This window comes from Thamnophis sirtalis, unplaced genomic scaffold (genome assembly GCF_051295495.1).
Source record: "Thamnophis sirtalis isolate CommonGarterSnake01/CBP01778 unplaced genomic scaffold, rThaSir2_p1.2 scaffold_3, whole genome shotgun sequence".
Classification (NCBI taxonomy): domain Eukaryota; kingdom Metazoa; phylum Chordata; class Lepidosauria; order Squamata; family Natricidae; genus Thamnophis; species Thamnophis sirtalis.
In genome coordinates, this window is record NW_028261383.1 from 6,966,011 (window position 1) to 6,988,011 (window position 22,001).

General features: G+C 37.8%; 1 protein-coding gene across 1 annotated transcript in view; it reads left to right on the top strand.

Moving 5' to 3' along the window:
- LOC148047079 (vomeronasal type-2 receptor 26-like) overlaps positions 1–22,001 on the top strand; it is a 44,167-nt gene that overhangs the window by 14,595 nt on the left and 7,571 nt on the right. The window contains exon 3 of the mRNA XM_087707729.1: positions 1,993–2,205. Coding sequence (XP_087563855.1) covers positions 1,993–2,205 — 213 coding nt within the window. The remainder of the gene's footprint in view (positions 1–1,992; positions 2,206–22,001) is intronic.

Sequence of the window (22,001 nt, forward strand, 5' to 3'; positions counted from 1 at the left end):
TTCCAAATTGTGAAGTATTTGAATATCAAAATGGCTGAACATCTTAGGGTAGTTTTTACATGTTCTTATCAGATTTAACCAATTTCCGTATAATGAAAAGATGTGTATATTTAGAAATCCAGAGACAGAACACTTAAACATCTTCCCTGTTTCCCCAAAAATAAGAAATATGATTTCCACTCTTTATTCTGATTCTTATTTAATTTGTTTCTTTTATTTTATTTTGCGTCTTGCTAATGATCTATGTTTAAAATTCTATATCTTGATATGCCCCATTGGCTAATCAACAATACAATGGAACAATATGTTCATCACAAAAAAGTTGGATTTATCGGAAGCTAACAACTGACCCTAAATATGGTATTCTTCACTGTTTTTTCAGATCCGTTTCACTGCTTCAGAAGCTCTGAGTGATAAAAGTCAATTCCCTTTTTTCTACCAGATGCTCCCCAAATTAGAGATTCTCTACCCAGGAATTGTCCAACTGCTCCTTTATTTCAGATGGACCTTGATTGGTCTCTTTGCTTCAGACACAGAGAACGGAGGGAATTTCATGAGGACTTTTAGTCCTATGCTTGTCAGGAATGGAATTTGTGTTGTTATATCACAACAATTCTCAAGTACTGGACAAACAGTACTCTTTGAGGATGCAATTTCTAAATGGAGACAAGTGAATGTCTTCGTTCACTTCGTAGAATATTTTTCCCTTTGGGACAGACTTCTTCTTTTCCATTCAACACTTAACAGTTTGCCAGAACCCATTGAAGGGAAACTTTGGATAATTGCAAACTTTGGAGAACGGCAAATAAGAAGACACACATTTTTGAAATATGTCCATAGTTTTTGGACTTACAGTTTTCAGTGGAAAAAAAGGCCAAATGACAGTTCCTTCGAACCAGATCTCTTTGTGCAACCACAGTTTGGAGATGAGTCTTTTCAATGTTCTTTTTCAAAAGACCCCATTTCTGTCAAAGGCCGGAGACGATGCACCCAGAAATCTCCACTGAAAACCAAAGTGGAAAGAAACAGGATCTGGAATCGATATAACCACATTGCTTACACTTTGATTAATACTCTGGCCCATACCTTAAATGCTGCCTATTCCTCCATGTTCAAGAGAAGAAGGAAAGAGGGAGAAAAGAGGTCGGGTGCTCAAAGGCTGCAGCCATGGCAGGTATGGGGTCAAGACAATGATCCATTCAACTTACTTTATTTGGATGAGGAACTATCTCAACTTTTTTCTACCAACAGTGTTTTTTCATGAGGCAACTGGACTTTCTTGTTTTTCTTTGAAGATGTTTCACTTCTCATCCAAGAAGCTGTTTCAGCTCTGACTGGATAGTATGGAATGAAAGGATTTATACTCCTTGCAGAGAGCCCCCACTATTTCCCACCATGTAGTTAGAGCTGAAGAAGCTTCTTGGATGAGATTTTTTTGAGATTTTATTGGAAATTTATATGCCGCCCTTTTCCCTGAGGGGACTCAGGGCGGCTTACAACAATAAGGGAAGGGAGTGCGAGACAAGACTTAAAAAGAAAAGAATCGTGATTAAAAGAAAATGAGAAGATGAGAAGTATGAGAAGTAAAATGTTTTCCAAAAAAAGAGATAGAGAGAGAGAGAGAGAGAGAGAAAGTCCAGTTGCCTCTTGAAAATACACTTTTGGAACAAGCATGATCTGGATGACTGAAAATCCCCATAGACATCTCAACCTTTGTGTGCTCCAAAAGGACAACAATGTTGGCCAATAAATTCATCTGTGGATAATTGGAATATTGGCAAATGACCAGCTGTCTGCAAGGAGTATAAATCCTTCCATTCTCTACCATCCAGGCAGAGCTGAAGAAGCTTATTAAATGAGAAGCAAAATGTCTTCAAAAAAGACCCCCCAAATCCCCGTTGCCTCTTGAAAAAGCATATTTGGGACAACTATGTGAGATTTTTAAAAAAACACGGTTTCTGTTATTAAAATTCCTGGATATTTCTGTTCTAGTTCCATCCATTTCTGAAAAAGAATGAGTTTTGCAATCTTTCCCACTTGAAAGTCTATTTGAACCAAAATGGGGATATAGCAGCAGATCTGAACATCATAAGCATGGTAGTTCTCTCCAAAGATGATCCCATTAAAGAGCAACTAGGAAGTTTTGAAAGACAGAGAATTACAATCAATCAAGATGCTCTTTCACAGTTAAAGTTGCTCAACAAGGTGGGTGAAATATTGGTGTCTTTTCTCTGTTTTCCAAAGCTTTGGGACACATTTCAAGTGGCTAAGCCCATTCACCAGATACAATGACCTTCAATGAGAATTTAATGTTGGGAGTGGAACCCTTATAGTTTTCTTAAATGACTAGGGAGGCTTCAGTACAACCAATAAGGTGTCCTTCACATGTTGTTACCTGGAACACTATTTCAAATTGATTCATCTATGTCCAATGTGGGATGACAAATGATCATTCTTTAGGACACAAATCATGTCTATTTTGTGTCTCCTATGCACCCTGTCATCTGTATAAAACTGGTGAAAGGGGACAGCCTTTCCAAAAGCTTTCGTGGTGAATTGGTTAGAATGTAGTCTTGCTAACTAATTCTGCCCACAGCCAAGAGTTCAATCCTGTCTGGCTCAAGGTTGAATCAGTCTTCCATCCTTCCGAGCTCAGTAAAATGAGGAGCCAGATTGTTGAGGGGAATATGCTGACTCTGTAAACCAATTAGAGTATTCTGTAAGCCACTGTGAAATGGTAAATAGTACTAAGTGCTATTGCTTTTGCAATCAAATGCTGGGAGTTTTCATGTTGATAGCATCAACCTGTTTTGTTTTCTTGCCTTAGATTAGCAAAATAGAATGAAACTCTTTTCTCCAATGCCAAGTTCCCAGTGGGGTAAAAGAGGCAAGGATAATTCTAATCAAGACTGGACACAGTTTCTGTTGATACCATTGAAAAATCTGGTTTGGAATTCAGATTTATCTTGCCATGGTTGGGCAGGTTTATAATCTGTGATGTTCTTAAATAGAACATACCTAGTCAGAGTTATCCATTGTTGTCTTTCATGCCAAGGGGATATAAAAATATTCTGCTCCTGCAGAAATTCACATGAAATGACTGTTTTGATGTTCCCTGATTAAAAAAAATGAAACACTGAAATTTGACAATTTGAGAAAGAAAGTTACTTAGATTTGGTTTTTAGCATATCCCTTCATATGGAACATCCTTGAATACAATTATATTCAATTGTATTCAATGTGCAATTGAAGCTCCAAAATTAACTAATAATAATAATCTTCTCATGCCAATGGGTATCACCTCATTGTGGGTTTTCAACAGAAAGGACAATTTTTGGATACTTAGCTTGACGTTAGAAAAATCTCTTGCTGTTCCAAATTCAAACTTTTGTCCCATGTGATGTAGCAAAAAAAGCTTAACTTTTCCTTTCTGAGGGAAACATTTTCATGACCTTATTTGCATCTCCAAGAGCCAAGGTGGCGCAGTGGTTAAATGCAGCACTGCAGGCTACTGCTAGATCAGCAGGTCAGCGGTTCAAATCTCACCGGCTCAGGGTTGACTCAGCCTTCCATCCTTCCGAGGTGGGTAAAATGAGGACCCAGATTGTTGGGGGCAATATGCTGACTCTCTGTAAAACCGCTTAGAGAGGCCTGAAAGGCCTATGAAGCGGTATATAAGTCTACTGCTATTGCTATTGCTATTGCTATCTCATTTCTCTAAACGTCTAGAAACTATGCAGTCATTTTTAGTCTTAGTTCACCAGCATGGCAGCTATATAAAATAGCAAATAAATATATAGATAAACAAAGAACAGATCAATTAAGGTTGACCATCTTAATCTGTAATGAAGTTTTCCTTCATAACTGGGAAGTGGTTCTGGACTTCTGACAAATTGGTGTCTTTGCAATGCTACATGGAATCCAGAAGAAAACTTTCCAGATCCAAATGAAAAGAAGTTTATTTCATTAACACGGTTTTATTTTGTTTAATAAATCTAGGTAAATAAAAAAAATCATAAAACTTTCAGAATAAATTTCCTTCTAAACTTAAACATGAATAAAACATCACATTTAAATTCTGGGGCATATGAAAAAAGGAGTGCAGGTTAATAAAACCATGTGGAGAAACCACTAATTGTCACTTAATGCTTAAATCTTTTCTCAATTGCTTCTCTCCAGAATTTATTCAGTAGAAATGTCCTATTTTGCAAACTTGACAGCACAAAAGCAAAGGGGAAATATTAAGTGGAGAATCTGTCGGTAGTTGTATCCCCTGCAACATTGGGAGATAGAAATTCCTTATTTATCTAGCTGGACTTGGATAATATTTATGTCTACCTCCACTATTCATTGATGGTTAGTTCTACCATTTGCCATTCTTTATTTTTCTAATTAGCCTTTGCCACAGTCCAAATGTGTGGAAAGTTGTCACCCTGGATTTGTCAAGCGAAAACGAGAAGGAGAGCCAGGTTGCTGCTATGACTGTGTTCCTTGTCCAGAGGGGACCATCTCCACTCAGGAAGGTGGGTGATCACAGAAAAGGGTACTGGATTCATCCAGAGTACTTTGATCAACGTGTTTTTTTCAAATGAGACACATCTAAGGTTGACAATTTTGTGGATCTTAATTTTCAAGCTTCCCAATTTCTTCCATAGTGGGAAGAATAACAAAAATAACAGAGTACAGTATTAATGCATAATATTCACAAAAGCACACAAATCACAAAAAGTGACCTTGAGATGATGCAGGGAACTTTCTGGCGGAAGGGGGGGGAGATATTCCATCACAATATGAGATAAAGTTTCTGGGATATTCCCACAGTCACAGTAAGTATTATCAACCTGTCTCAATTGGGAGTTGTTTTCATTATTTGCACCTGCTGTAGTTGATCAGTGTCATCTGACAGCTGAGGAAGATATTTCTTGAAAGCAGAAAAGAGATATAAATAAAATATTACTTTCTGTTTTTTCAGATATTGAAAAATGCACCAAGTGCCCAATTGATCAATATCCAACCGAGAGCAGAGTCCAATGTATCCCAAAAAGAATAATCTTCCTGTCCTATGAAGAACATCTGGGCATCATCCTGGTCTCAATTGCCCTACTCTTGCTCCTATCCACAGGATTGAATTTATTCGTATTCATTAAATACCGAGAAACTCCCATTGTCAAAGCCAACAACCGGGATCTCTCATATATCCTCTTGGTCTCCCTCATGCTTTGTTTCTTGTCCTCATTTTTCTTCATTGGACGACCAAGGAAAGCCACCTGTCTTCTCCAACAAACTGTGTTCAGCATTGTCTTCTCAATAGCTGTGTCATCTGTGTTGGCCAAAACAATCACAGTGGTGTTGGCATTCTTAGCCTCAAAACCAGGGAACAAAGCGAGAAGATGGTTGGGGAAGAGCTTGGCCAACTTTATAATCCTTTCTGGTTCTGCTGGCCAGATTTCTATCTGTGCCTCATGGCTTGGAATTTCTCCCCCATTTCCTGACTCTGACCTGCACTCCCAGCCTGGAGAGATCATCCTTCAATGCAATGAAGGCTCTGTCGTTATGTTTTATGTTGTCCTTGGCTATATGTGTTTCCTAGCTGCCATTTGCTTCACGGTGGCTTTCCTGGCCAGGAACCTGCCTGGGGCCTTCAATGAAGCCAAGCTGATCACCTTCAGCATGCTGGTCTTCTGCAGTGTCTGGGTATCCTTCCTGCCCACCTACCTGAGCACCAAAGGAAAGTCCATGGTGATTGTTCAGGTCTTCTCCATCTTGGCCTCCAGTGCTGGACTGTTGGGTTGCATCTTCTTCCCCAAATGCTACATTATAATCCTGAGGCCAGATCTAAACACTAAGGAACATATCATGATAAAAGTAGAGAAATGACTGTGAAATTGTTTGTTAGGCTTGTAACATTTTATTTTTTCATTGCAGTTATTGGTTTTTTGTATTTTTCCTTTGCATTAATGTGACAATTAAGGTTGTTTAAAACTGAAGGTAATAAACATATAAAGAACGTAAGACTAATGAAATTAAATTCCAACATTATCATCAAACAGTAAAATAAAACAATTAATAATTAAAATTGTCATGCAGTCAGGGATGAACCAGCTAAGAAATAAGATAGTTATATTAAGTAAAGATGGCTTAATAGAAGAGACAAGTCTTCCCAAAGAGAGAAGGAAGGAGTCTTTTGCCTGAGGTGTCTCAAATATGAAATTCTACATCTTTGTGAACATGGTGACTTTTTCTTAAAAGTAGGTGTGAACAGTGGAGGTGCATATCAAGATCATGCAAATGACCCCACTTCCAACACTCTGTATGTCTACACCAGTTATTTCTGGAGGTATTTGGTGTCTTCATAGATCTTAATGGAACTCAGAATTCCATGACTCTATGTTCAGTCATAACTATCCTAAAAACCTTTCTGGCCATGTCCAAACTCCAGTGATCCTGCTGCAAAACAGCACTTGAAAGGCTCAACATCCTCTGTGAAGACATGATCCAGATAAGGAAATGGAAAGCAGCCATGAATCATATTTGTCTCCTATCCAAATAAGCCATGTGATCCCAAAGTATCCCAAATGGGAAGCTTTCAGCATTCAGCTATGTGAATGGGAAATTCATCTGGTAGAAAATGGTGGAATAGCATCCCTGAGGCTTCACTGACTACATTTAACTATATAACTCTATCTCTATCTCTATCTCTGTCTCTGTCTCTGTCTCTGTCTCTGTCTCTGTCTCTGTCTCTGTCTCTGTCTCTGTCTCTGTCTCTGTCTCTGTCTCTGTCTCTATCTCTATCTCTATCTCTATATCTATACCTATACCTATACCTATACCTATACCTATACATCTATACATCTATATATCATGTATATCTCTACCTCTACCTCTACCTCTACCTCTACCTCTACCTCTACCTCTACCTCTACCTATCTACCTATCTACCTATCTACCTATCTACCTATCTACCTATCTACCTATCTACCTATCTACCTATCTACCTATCTACCTATCTACCTATCTACCTATCTACCTATCTACCTATCTACCTATCTACCTATCTACCTATCTACCTATCTACCTATCTATCTATCTACCTACCTACCTACCTACCTACCTACCTACCTACCTACCTACCTACCTACCTACCTATCTATCTATCTTCCAATGGCCTAAGGGTAAAAATGAAATTCATACATAGGGATCACATTTGAGTATTAAATGTCATTCCCAGCAAAGAGAAGAAACCCACAGTTTCTTCTATAGGCTGTCACTCCCCAGAATGTTGCTGAAGCCAACTGTCACTGATCAGAATCTTGACTCTGTTGCTAGGCAACTAACCTAATGGAACCTTCCTTCTGCTCTATGTAGGCTGTAGTTTATGCCTTGCTACATAGTTCTCTATATATGTTTCTTGAAAGATGGTGATAGATAGATAGATAGATAGATAGATAGATAGATAGATAGATAGATAGATAGATAGAGATATCAGTGACATGCGGTGAGGTTTATGGCTGGTGATGCACTGACACAGGGGTTTCAAATTTATTTAGACTTGTGGACTTCAACTCCCAGAATTCCACAGCCAGGCATGCTGTTCCAATTTATAGTGACATTTATTTTTCTCCTTTACGAAAAAGTTTTCCTGCATTCTTTTTCTTCTCCCTCCCCCTCCTTCCTCTCTGTCTCCCTCCCTCCCCCCTTTCTCAAACAGACACATGCACACAGATAAGTTGGAGCCCTCTCTCACTCACTCACTCACTCTCAAACAAACACAAACACAGAAGTTGGATTGGATATATTTTCCAATGGCTTGAAAGCAGCTCCTCTGCCATACCTCCCCCGCATTCCCCTGCTGCCTTTCGATCTGAGCCTTTGATTGCAGGTGGAGCCACATTGCCGTTTCAAACTTATAATCAGTAAAACTGGGCTTATATACTTTTATCCAGCTGTGTGTGTGTGTGTGTGTGTGTGTGTGTGTGTGTAAAGGCAACGTAGCTCTGCATGCAATCAAACTACACTTGAGGAGGGATCTACACTTGAGGATGAAGTTTGAATTCCTCCCCCTCCCTCGGACCCACCTTTTCCAGCTGTTTCAGAGAGGATTTCAACTCTGCTCTTGCCTGCCATCATGAAAAGAAAAAAAAGAAAAAAAATGTAAAAGGAAAAAGGCAAGAGCTGAGGTCAGGCTGAGCTAGTTGCTGCCAGATGACTCTGCTTAGTGCTTCACTGTTTTAAAAAGCCTCTAAAAAGTGCCCTCTACAGGAGGAGGCAGGAGAATGATGTGCCTCATCTACGTCAGGAATTTTTCGGCTTTTAACCCTTGCTTAACTCTGCTCAAGTGATAATAAAACACCAGACTAGATGACGTTGTTCTCCCGCCTCCTATAGAGGGCACTTTTTAAGAGGCTTTTTTAAACAGTTAAGCACTAAGCAGAGTCATCCACTGTGACTCTGGCAGCAACTAGCTCAGCCTTTTTCATTTACATTTTTTTTTCTTTTCATGATGACAATGGTGAGGCTCTGCCTCCCCTGACTGCACGTCCCTGATAGATATAGATATAGATATAGGTATAGGTATAGGTATAGGTATAGGTATAGGTATAGGTATAGGTATAGGTATAGGTATAGGTATAGGTATAGGTATAGGTATAGGTATAGGTATCGGTATCGGTATCGGTATCGATAGATATAGATATAGATATAGATATAGATATAGATATAGATATAGATATAGATATAGATATAGATATAGATATAGATATAGATATAGATATAGATATAGATATAGATATAGATCGATAGTTTGGAAATGTATTGGTTCTTAGATTTGCTGAGCTCTTTGACATTAATTTGGCATATTCTTAATCTTTATTAGTTATACATTTTTTTAAGAGTAAAACATACAAATACAAATACAATTTTAATCCTACTACCCCCCCTCCCACGGTGACAGTCATTCACAGCCCAACTTTTTTTTCCTTCCTCATTGTTAAATCTCTAAGCCACATCTTCTCATTACAAAATTCAGGGATCTATTACAATACCCATGTTCACTTTTAGTTCCCATTGTTAACAACTGCTATTTAACTTTCCCCATTTTAAGTCCCTGCTGTTCTCCTTGTCGCCCACATATACCATAGGTTCCAGCTAAGATGATGTTCCGTTTCTCCTTTGTCCCTCAGCCAACCCGTCATTCTGTCCATTTCTGCACATTCATAGATCTTTTTAATTATAGCATCTTCTTGCGGCCACAATTATATGTAGGCTCAAATGCCATATTGAACTGCTCATGTTTTCTGGTTTAATGCTTAGTAGAAGATTCTCGGGTTTCCATTTCATGCTTGTCCCAGTAACCTCTTTTAGCCATTTTTGAATCCTTCTCCAGTATTTCGTAGCCTCAGTACAGGACCACTAAATATGGTAGAATGTGCCATCCTTTCTTCCACATTTCCAACGCAGGGGAGATAACCCATGAAACATTTTGGCTAACCTCGTTGGGGGGAAGTGCCATCTATAAACCATCTTGTATATGTTTTCTTTGAATGCTGTAGATATTGTCAGTTTAATAGTCTTACTCCATAGATCCCACCATTTGCCCATTTCAATCTCATAGCCAAAGTTTCTCTCCCATGCTATTAGAAGGCTTTTATCCATCTCTTCTTTAGCATCTTGGCAGGTCAAAAATTGATAAATCTTCGATAACATTTTCTTATTTCAGCCAAACAAAATCTTATCTAGCCCCTGAGGGTTTGGGTAGATCCCAAACCGTACCTTATTGCTTTTAAACCTGTTTCTAACCTGTAACTATTCCCACCATTCCAGATTCCTGCCCTGCTGCTCTAATTCCATCTTTGTTTTCATGTTGCCATCTTCTGTCATAATGTCTTTATATGTTATGTTTCTTGTCCAATTAAATACACTGGGATGCATTAAGGCCTCTAACAGTGCCAACCAGCACGGAAGCCTAAGATAGTATTTTTTCCTCATCTTTTCCCAAACCCCCATCAAAATCATCTGAGTATAATGTCTCATGAAGTACCTATGGGGGTGTCTCTTTCTTGCCAGAGGGAGGCATGCCATCCTTGTGGGAGGTCATGTCCCTCTATAGCCAATAGGCGCCTTCTACTCAACGTCACCCAATCCTTCACCCATGTCATAATTGCTGCATTATAATATGCTTCCCAGTTGGGTACTGCGAAGCCTCCCAGTTCTTTACGTTTTTGCAAGATTTGGGCTTTAATTCGTGCTTTCTTGCCTTGCCATATAAATCGAGCCACTATTGTCTCCAAAGATTTTTTTAAAAAATTGTCCAATTTAGTTGGTGCCGTTTGAAACAGAAACAAAAATTTCGGTAATACATGTGTCTTAACTGTCGCAATCCTGCCCATCAAAGACAGTTGTTTACCACTCCAATTAGTCATATCCTTAGATACCTGCTGTAGCAATTTCATATAATTATCTACCTTGATAGAGGATAATGAGCCAAATTCCCAAGTATTGTATTTTATGGGCCATGTTAATCCCTAACAGGCTTTGTACTACCCTTTTCTGGTTCAAAGTCATAATCTTAATTAACAGTTTTGTCTTCTCTTTATTTGTACGTAGCCCCGCTATCCTACCGTACTCCTCTATTTTACGTAAAAGTTGTATCCCAGAAGCCATAGGATCCTCCAGAATAAAAACAAGGTCGTCGGCAAAAGCCTGGACCTTAAATTCCTGAGCTTTAGCTCGTAACCCTTTAATTTGTGTATCACTCCTCACTATTCTAAGAAGGGGTTCTAATGTAAGGATAAACAGTAGGGGGGATAATAGGGATCCTTGTCTTGTGCCTTTACCAATCTCAATATCACCCGCCTCTTCTCCATTTACCAATAATGTCGCGGTTTGTCATACATAAATTGCCCAAATTGCATTTAATTTGGCATATTCTAACAAGGTCTCCAACCCATGTTCCTTCAAATCAGTTTTTAGGTGCATTTTTAGGTGGCACCAAAATGGTGTCAAGGAAAAATATCTATTGTCCCTGTATCCTTCTTCATATTTACACAATGATATAATCCAAAAATCTTTAGTGTCCTCAAAGTAGAGTGGCACCAAACTTCATAGTTCTGGGTGATCTTACTCAGCAGTCTCTGGAGAAAAGATTCCATGTTGAAGGATAGCAGAAGTTAACAACATAGGTTTTGAAATGCTGCATTTTCTTCCAGCATCATTTTCTGGACAGGTCTTGATAGGAAAGATCACAACCACTACAGAACACTGCCCTCAGGAGTATATCTGTTATTTTTCATTAAATATACTCTATTCCTGCTTCCTTTCTGCAAATGGAGCCAAGAAAGAAGTTCAGGATCCCCAGAGGAAAAGTTTGTTCTCACTGTAATTATTACCATCCTGCTCTTTGAGATGTCTCCTGCTACTTCTCCAGTGACTGCCTTTGATGTAAACATCAGACTGAAGTACTATGGGGGGGGGGGGGTTATCTTGCATTAGAAAAGGATAAATGCTTTATGTCACACTCTGTAGTATGTGAATTTTAGGACAGACAGAGGCTATGCTGTTAAATGTACTTTTCTCTCCTTTGTAGGTGAAGCTTAGTTTTTTCTCTGTTTCAATCCCCCTCTTGTGAGAGGGCTTTTAATTCCTCAACTCTTCTTCTTGTTTAGAAACAGGAAGGGGAGTGATTGAGTCCCATGAATTATGAACCTCCTACTTCTGCTTCTAATTCTACTGTTGTCCCAGCCAATATCTGGGAAGCTTAGAATGAAATGTCCACTGACTTTGGAACACAAGGATAGAGAAAAACCATGGAGCTATTACAGACCAGGAGACCATCTCATTAGTGTAGTCAACACTGCAACAAGAATATCTCATATAATGTTCCATTTCAATGCAGCTCCTTCTAGTCAGTCTCACTCGTAAGTCATTAAGGATAATGGAGTTGCATTCCGTCTATTTATATTTCTAACAACTCATTTTGTTCTCCTTATTCTGCTAATTCCAGATGGATATGGCAGCACCTCTCCTGTCTAATTTTCTGAATCATTTTTATTACCATGCTTTCTTTGACTTATTTTGAGAAAAAAATTCAAATCCAAACATGAGACAGAAAAAAAACCCTGAAACCAGTCCACATTATTTTCTGCTCTCTGTTCAATCTTGAATTCATGACTTGAATACTGATTTTTGTTTAAATTAGTGATTATTGTTGTTTTTCGCTGCCCAGATCATTTCAAATAAAACTCCTCATTGATATTTACTTCCAGATACAAATACAGGATAACTTATTTTTAGGATTTGTTTCTGGGTCACTTTTGAAACATCCTCTTCCCTTTATGGTGGTTGTACTGTAATTATTCAATTATTTTGAACCCTGATTACTGGGCAAATGAAAATTAGTACTGTCACAATGAATAGTGTATTTGCACTTCTTAACCCATGTAGACGATTGTATCAATCCCATCTTCCCAACATTCATTAAAAGTGAATGGAGATAGGTGAGTATCATTTGTCTCTAGGTTTGGAGTCAGTATTGGATTAAAACTCTGTAGGCTTCAAAAGATGAGGTAGATTAAATTGAAAAAAAATGTTGTTGGTTCTGTTGTTGATGATAGTAACATGATCATATTTACAGCTGTTTGTTTTTTCATTTTTACAGGAGCTTATCTACTGCTCATTGAAAACTGCTATGATTTATTTTGATTAGTCAAGCAAAATGCATTAAAATATAAATATATTTTGCTATTCATGATGATAGTAATGGTGATGATAAAAATGAACATTTTTTTACAGTATAATATCTACTGATCAGTCTAAACTCCTACGCTTTATTTTCGCTATCCAAGTGGTCAATAAAAATTCCCAGCTCCTGCAAAATCTCACACTTGGCTACAACATGCATGACAACTCTTTGAACACTATTGGCACTTCAGATTCCTTGCTGGACATGCTCTCTACTGGAGAAGCCAATGTTCCCAACTACAGTTGTGGAAGGAAGGACAACCTTTTGACTTTTATTGATGGAGCTGACAAGGACATCTCCATCCAGATGTCAACATTAGCAGATGCCTACAAAGTCTCACAGGTTTGTGGTGTGCCACTTTATCGAATAAAAAGAGTGAATCAGTATAATAGGTAAACAATAAATTCAACCATATCCACTCTATGGCATTTAAGAATTGTTTTCCACCATGGCCAGCGTAGGTATATTGTCTAGTGATGGGATTGACACTGGGGAAGGGGAAAGCAGCAAAGCAGGCCTATCATCTCATAACACCATCACCATTGCTTTGGGGGCTTCTACTGCACACAAATAAGGAGAAGGTCTGTGCCAAAATCAAAATTCTTATATTAAAACAATAACATATAACCTCTGTTGACAGATTCTTAAAAACTTAAATAAAATGCAGCTATTTATTTGAACAAAACAATTCAGTTGAATCTGCAAATGTGGGTCTGATTTCAGAAAAAAAGGGAGTCATTTGCATTCTTTATTCTGATTTTTTTTATTATTTCATTTCTTTTATTGTAATTTTTATCTAGTTTTGCTCACATTCTTTCTATAACATTAACTAATCAAGAATGCAATGTTCTAATATGTTTGTGACAAAAAAGTTGGATTTACTGAAAGTTAATAACAGATCTTAAATACAGCATTGTTCATTGCTTTTTCAGATCAGTTATAAAGTTGTTTCAGAGGCTCTGAGTGATAAAAGTAAATTCCCATTTTTTTACCATATGCTTCCCAAAGAAGGGTTCCACTACCCAGCAATTGTCCAACTGCTTCTCCATTTCAGATGGACCTTGATTGGTTTCTTTGCTTCAGACACAGAGAATGGAGAGAACTCCATGAGGACATTGACTCCTATGCTTGTCAAAAATGGAATTTGTGTTGTTATATTGCAACAATTTTCATCAGCTGGACATACAACAGCTCTCAGGGATGCCATTTCCAAGTGGAGACAAGTCAATGTCTTTGTTCACATCATAAAATATTTTTCCATTTGGGACAGACTTCTTCCTTTCCATTCAACATTTGAAAGTTTGCCAGAACCCATTGAAGGGAAAGTCTGGATATTTACATGCTTTGGGGAATTGTATATAAAAAGATATGCATTTCTGAAATATATCCATAGTGTTTGGATCTATAATTTTCAATTTAAAAAAAGGCAAAATGGCAGTTCCTTTGAACCAGATCTCTCTGTGCAACCACAGTTCGGAGATCAATCTTTTCTCTGTTCTTTTTCAGAAGACCTCATTTCTGTGAAAGGCCGGAAAAGATGCACTCAGAAATCTCTACTGAAGACCAGAGTGGAAAGAAATGGGATGTGGAACCGATATAACCACTATATTTATAGTTTGATTAATATTATGGCCCATGCCTTGAAAGCTGCGTATTCCTCCATATCCAGGAAGAGAAGGAAAGAAAGAAAAGAGAGGCTGGGGACTCAAAGGCTGCAGCCATGGCAGGTATGGGGTCCTGACAATGACCCATCAAACTTACTTTATTTGGTTAAGGAACAAAAAGGAGAAAAGGAAACTATCTCAATCTTTTGTGCTTCAAAAGGCCAACACATTTGGTCCATCTTATCACTTATGGATAATTTTCCAAAGAGTGGGTACCATGACATGTATATTTTGATATTAAACAGTGTTAATTTTATAAAATAATATGCATTTTAAATAAACTCCTATCTTTATAAATTTGTGATTAGCATTTTAAAAATGTATGTTCATAAATTTGAAGGAGACACTGAGATTATCTAGCTTAGCCCCTCCTATCTGCATGAATCTCAGTTAAAGTTTCTCTAAGTGATGGCTGCTGGGTCTTTGCATCAAAACAATCAGTGAAGAGGAAACTGAACTTCTCTGGTTCACTGGATCAGCTCTAAAATTGTTCCTCCTTTTTGAATGTTTTTTATTTCATTCAGTCAGAATCTCCTCTCTTGTGACTGAGCTCAGTTTCCATGTCCAACACTCTGGAATAACAGCAAACCTCCGTGTAACAAATTTCAGTTATTGGAAGTGCTATAACCTCCCTTCTCCAACCAGATTCCATCTTCTCCAGATTTTCAGTCTTATAGACCAACATGTCTCTTCTTTTCCTTCTCCTTCCCTAATTCTAAGACCAGCTCTTTTCATCCTTTCCTTGGTTTCATTCTCCATCTCTAAAGCTGATCCAGTATTTGTGCAATGTCTTTTCAAAGTGTGGTGCCTTCAAAGTGAATTTATATTTGAGTTAGTTTCTCTCCAAACCAAGACATTCACATCTAACATTTTAATGTATTCATTTGCCTTTATTTCACAGATATCATACTGCCAACTCTCATTTGGCCTGCAAACTACTATTTTAAGATCATTTTCAGAAATATTTTAAACATATAGTGTCCACCTGCAAAACAACTACAACTGAAGTGTTGCTTACTTCTGCTTCATTTCTTGGTAGCCATTCAAGGGGGAGAGGGGGGAACTTAGGAATGTGGTGTCTCATCTGACTAATCATAACTTCTACTACCCAGCGTGTGAAGTAAGGTCATATCTATGGACATATGTCAAAGCTGGGTGGGAACCTACGAATAGACTGATTCCTATAGACTGAACCTATGAATAGACTGAATAGACTCACCCATGTGACCAGAGAGACCTGGGGGGGATTCTATTCTTTTAACTATCTCTATTTACAGGAATAATTTAGAGCTAGCTTCAGCTTTCTAAGTGCCAAAATGATGTACTCATTAAAGGGTTTCTTGAATCTGAAAAATGTGTCAAATTCCTGACTTCCCAGAGTTAATTACTTGGAACAATCACACACAGAATAATAGAGTTGGAAGAGACTTGGAGGTCTTCTAGTTCATATCCCTGTACAAGCAGGAAACCCTATATCATTTCAGACATATGCTTGTCCAGTCTCTTTTTGAAAGCCTCCAGTGATGGAGCATCCACAACCTCTGAAGACAATCTATTCCACTGGTTGATTGCTCTCACCCTTAGGACATTTCTCCTTAGTTCTAGGTTACTTCTCTCTTTGATCAGTGTCCATCCATTGTTACTTGCCTTCCCTTTTGGTGCTTCGAGAAATTAGTTTGACTAATTTCAAACTGTGCTGTAGATCCATAAAAATTGGAATACTGCTATCAGGTTTTTTACATTAGACTGGACATACCAATTCTTGTAACCATTGTTGGTATGTTTTAGCCACCAGCCTCCTAATCATTCTTCGTGTTCTACTCTGCATTCTTTTCAGGGTCTTGTCTTTTTTATATTGTGGCGACCAGAACTGGATGCAGTATTCCAAAACCTTTACTAAGAACTTTAGTAGAACTTCATGTGATCTTGATTCTATCCCTCTATTAATGCAACCTAGGATCTCATTTTTTTTATTTTGGCTGCTGACACACATTTTTGGCTCATATTTTATCAGATTAACACAGTTGGAAGGAACCTTTTTTTAAAAATAATTTTTATTAAACATTATTACCTTTAAAAAACAGAAAGAAAAATACAACAACATAAAAAAGACAAATCTTATATAACAATATAAAGTAAATATACAGCCTTTTGTATCGGCATTCATTAGTTATACATATTTTTTTAAGCGTAAAACATACAGATACAAATACCGTTTTAAACATACAACCCCCCCTCCCCTCCCCCCCGCGGTGACAGTCATTCACAGCCCAGTTTTTTCTTTCCTTCCTCATTGTTAGGTCTCTAAGCCACATCTTCTCATTGCAAAGTTCAGGGATCTATTACAATACCCATGTTAACTTTCCCCATTTTAAGTCCCTGCTGTTCTCCTTGTTGCCCACATATACCATAGGTTCCAGCTAAGATAATGTTCCGTTTCTCCTTTGTCCCTCAGCCAACCCGTCATTCTGTTCATTTCTGCACATTCATAGATCTTTTTAATTATAGCACCTTCCGACGGTATGGTAGTGGATTTCCAAAATTGTGCATAAGTTATTCTTGCGGCCACAATTATATGTAGGCTCAAATGCCGTATTGAACTGCTTATGTTTTCTGGTTTAATGCTTAGTAGAAGGTTCTCGGGTCTCCATTCCATGTTTGCCCCGGTAACCTCTTTTAACCATTTTTTAATCCTTTTCCAATATTTCGTGGCCTCAGTACAGGACCACCAAATATGGTAGAATGTACCATCCTTTCTTCCACATTTCCAACACAATGGAGATAACCCAGGGAACATCTTGGCTAACCTCGTTGGGGGGAAGTGCCACCTATAAACCATCTTGTATATGTTTTCTTTGAATGCTGTAGATGTTGTAAGTTTAATGGTCTTACTCCATAGATCCCACCATTTGCCCATTTCAATTTCATAGCCAAGGTTTCTCTCCCATGCTATTAGAAGGCTTTTATCCATCTCTTCTTTAGCATCTTGGCAGGTCAAAAATTGGTAAATCTTCGATAACATTTTCTTGTCTCCACCAAACAGGATCTTATCTAGCCCCTGAGGGTTTGGGGAGATCCCAAAACGTGCCTTATCACTTTTAAACCTGTTTCTAACCTGTAAATATTCCCACCATTCCAAATTCCTGCCCTGTTGCTCTAATTCCATCTTTGTTTTCATGTTGCCATCTTCTGTCATGATGTCTTTATATGTTATGTTTCTTGTCCAATTAAATACACTCGGATGCGTTAAGGCCTCTAATGGTGCCAACCAGCACGGAACCCTAAGATAGTATTTTTTCCTCATCTTTTCCCAGACCCCCATCAAAATCTTCCAAATATAATGTCCCATGAAGTACCTATGGAGGGTGTCTCTTTCTTGCCAGAGGGAGGCATGCCATCCCTGGGGGAGGTCATGTCCCTCTATAGCCAATAGGCGCCTTCTACTCAACATCACCCAATCTTTCACCCATGTCATGATTGCTGTGTTATAGTATGCTTCCCAGTTGGGTACTCCGAAGCCTCCCAGTTCTCTGCGTTTTTGCAATGTTTGGGCTTTGATTCATGCTTTCTTGCCTTGCCATATAAACTGTGTCACTATTGTCTCCAAAGATTTAAAAAAAAAATTGTCCAATTTAGTTGGTGCCGTTTGAAACAGAAACAAAAATTTTGGTAATACATATGTCTTGACTGTCGCAATCCTGCCCATCAGAGACAGTTGTTTGCTACTCCAATTAGTCATATCTTTAGATACCTGTTGTAGCAATTTCATATAGTTATGTACCTTGATAGAGGAACATCTCTCCGTGAGCCAAATTCCCAAATATTGTACTTGGAAGGAACCTTGTAGGTAGGAATCCTTTGCCCAAGCAGGAGAACCTACACCATTTCTGACAAATGGCAGTCCAATCTCTTCTTGAAAGCTTCCAATAATGAAGCTCCAACAACTTCTGGAGGCAAGCTCTTCCATTGGTTGATTGTTCTCACTGTCAAAAAAAAAATTCTCCTAATTTCCAGGTTGAATCTCTCTTTGATCAATTTCCATTCATTATTCCTTGTCTGAACTTTGAATGCCTTGGAAAATAGCTTGGCCCCTTCATCTCTGTGACAGCCCCTCAAATATTGGAAGACTGATATCATGTCTCCCCTGGCCCTTCTCTTCACTAGACTAGTCATGCCAAAATTTTGCAACTCCAGTCCCCTACTCACCTTACTTGCTCTTGTCTTCATTTTTTCTAGAGTTTCAACATATTTTTATAGACCAAAAGTGGATGCACTATTCTAGGTGTGGTCTTACTAAAGCTTTATAGAGTGGTATTAATACCTCACTTGATCATGATTGTATTCCTCCATTAATGCAATTTAGGATTGCATTGGCTTTTTCGCTGCTGCCACACACTCACGGCTCATATTTAACTGACCACTAAGACTCCAAGATCCTTATCACAGTTATTGATATTAAGCCTGGTTTCACCCTGTTTATATGTGTTCTTTTTTTGTTGTTGTGTAAGATGTTACTTTTCTCTACATTGAATTTCATTTTGTTAAGTAGGACTCAGTGTTCAAGTCTGTCAGGATCCATCTGGATCTTGACCCTATCTTTTAAAGTGTTAACTATTCTTGCCATTTAATATCATCCACAAATTTGGTAAATTTCCCTTCTATCCCCCTGTTTCTTTTTTAAGCATCCTTTCCAGTATCTTCCAAGGTATTGATGTTAGGCTGACTGGTCTGTAGTTTCCTAGGTCTGTTTTTTTCCCTTCCTTTTTTCAAGATGGGAACTACATCTACTCTTTTCCAGTCCTCTGGTAGTTCCCCGGTGTTCCAGTATTTTTGAAAGATGTGGTACAGTGGTTCTGAGATGACACCTGCTAGCTCCTTTAGAACTCTGTGATATAATCCATCAAGTCCCCTAGATTTGTATTCCTCAAAATATTCTGCCTTAGTTAAGTTGCTTGTGTTTGTGTTATGTTGAATTTTAGTATGACATGGTGGCTCTCACCCAAGATTCCTGTGATTTCAATTACCTCTATCACTTTTGTACGAATTAAGAATTCTCTGTTTGTAAGAATTAAGTTCAGTATGGCTGTCCCTCTAGTTCCCTCCTCTACCTTTTGGACAGGTAGGTTGGTCAGGAACCTATTCGATTTGTCACTTGGTGCAGAATTAGTTTTTCAATTGATGACAGGGTAATTGAAATCCCCCATTACTATTGTAGTGTGTTTCTTACATATAATTTGTTAGTTGGTTAGCAAAAAGTATATCTATTTTTTTCTGCTTGGTTTGGTGGCCTGTATTATACACTTATGGCAATGTCATTCTTTTTTTGTATTATATTGACCCATATGCATTCTAGGACTTTTTTTGCTTTGGTTTTGTGTGTTCCTGTAGCGGTATAGTGGTCCTTTACATACAATGCAACTCCACCTCTTCTTTTATGAGATCTGGGATTTTTTAAACAGTTTGTATCATTCTATTACTATGTCCCAGTCATGTGTTTCATCCCATTAAGTTTCTGTAATTCCAACTATATCATATTGACCTTCATGCATTAATAATTGAAGTTCACCCTGTTACTTCCCCAAACTTTGTGCATTTGTATATAGACATTTGAGATCTTTATACCCGGTTCTGGGTATGCTTCCTATGTCTCCTATTTGGTGTTTGAGTTTGTCTTCTTTCCCATCCCTCTTTACCTCATTATTTGACTTGCTTTCTAGGGGTTTTTGTTTGGAATTAGGTCCTGGAGATCCCAAAGACTGGTCATCCTCCCCCCCTCAATTTTAGTTTAAAGCCCTCCTGAGGAGTTGAACCAGTCATTTTCTGAAAATATTCTTCCCAGCCTTTGTGAGATGCAGCTCATCCCTTGCCAAAAGCCCATCATGGAGGTAGTGCAGACCATGGTCCAGGAAAACAAAGTTTTTTTGGTGACACTAACACTTTACCCATTTATGTGATTGTTCACTAAGACTCCAAGTTCCCTTTTATAGTTACTTACATTAAGCCAAATTTCATCTATTCTGTACCTATACATTTGTTTTTTCTTGCCTACATATCAAACTTTACTTTTATCTTCATTGGATTTCATTTTGTCAGATAGGGCTTAGTGTTCAAGTCTGTCAAGATCCTTTTGGATCTTGAGCTTGTGCTCTAGGTGTTGGCTATTACTACCAGATTAGTATCATCTTCAGATTTGATGAGTCTTCCTTCTATTCCATTGTCTAGATTATTTATGAAGATATTGAAGAGTACTGGGCCTAAAGTGGAACCTTGGGATACTCCACTGCTGACTTCCATCCATGTGGATGTGGCTCCATTGAGGATTACAAATTGAGTACAATTTCTCAACCAGTTGCAAACCCACCTTGTGGTGGGGCTATATATTCCATATTTTTATAGTTTGCGAACAAGTAGGTTGTGATCATATGCTTTACTGAAATCTAAGTATACTGTATTCACAACATTGTACTGATCCACTAATTTAATCACTTTGTTGAAGAATGAAATAAGATTTATTTGGCATGATTTGTGTTTGACAAACCCATGTTGATTTTTGTTTTAACTTGGTTTGCTTCTAGCTGTTCACAGATTCATTGCTTGATTATCTTTTTATTATTTTTAGCCTTTCCATCATCCATTCTCCAGCACACAATTAATGACATTAATATCCAATTATTTATATAATTATTATCCAATCATTAAAATATTACTAATTTATTATAATCAGTGAACAGTACACACACACACACACACACACACACACACACACACACACCTATATTAAAGTTGCCATACTTTGTTAAGTCCTAGTCACTAAAAATCAGATGTTTTTTTTTTCTTGTAGCTTTCATTTATGCATTTCTCTGTATCACAAAATCATAAATATTTTTCTTGAAGTTTGGTATTTTTAAATAAGTTCAAAATACTTTTGTCTATGGGTTGGTCTAAATATTTTACCCAAAATCATGAATTGTCAATGTACTTTTCTCTATCACAGAAAATATATCATAGATGATCGATGACTAATTGCTATTTAAAACTAGCAGGTTTTATGAGGAAAATTGAAAAAATTATGTAATACAAAGACAATTTTTATCCAGATATATATCATACCATTCAGCTGACACATAACTAGATTCCTAATCACATCTGAAATCTAGTTATATCGTCAGAATTCCATAATCTATTTAGGAAGTGTAATAATACGTGAAAATGACTTTTCAGACAGTGAGAAGAGCTTCTGCCTAAGGTTCAGATAAGAGAGGGAAACCCACAGCTGGGTTATGAGAGAAAGGAACTGATGAAAAATTCTCCTAAATTTTCAGGCTGAAAAAATGTTGGAAGGAGATTTGTACTTTTACAATTTTATAATTCTGTTAATGCAGCATCACAATAAAATAGAATTAGCTCATCTGGCCCTCTTTTGCATCTGGTTTGCCTGGGACAACATTAACCTGACAACTTTCTTCTTGACAAAATCATCTTTATGGTAATTGCCCTTTTGCTTTCAAGGGTTTTCTGAATAATCTTTGCATTTGTTTGTTCGTTCAATTCATTTGTGATCCAGTCTAGAATGCTCCGCATTACCAATTTCATTAATTATT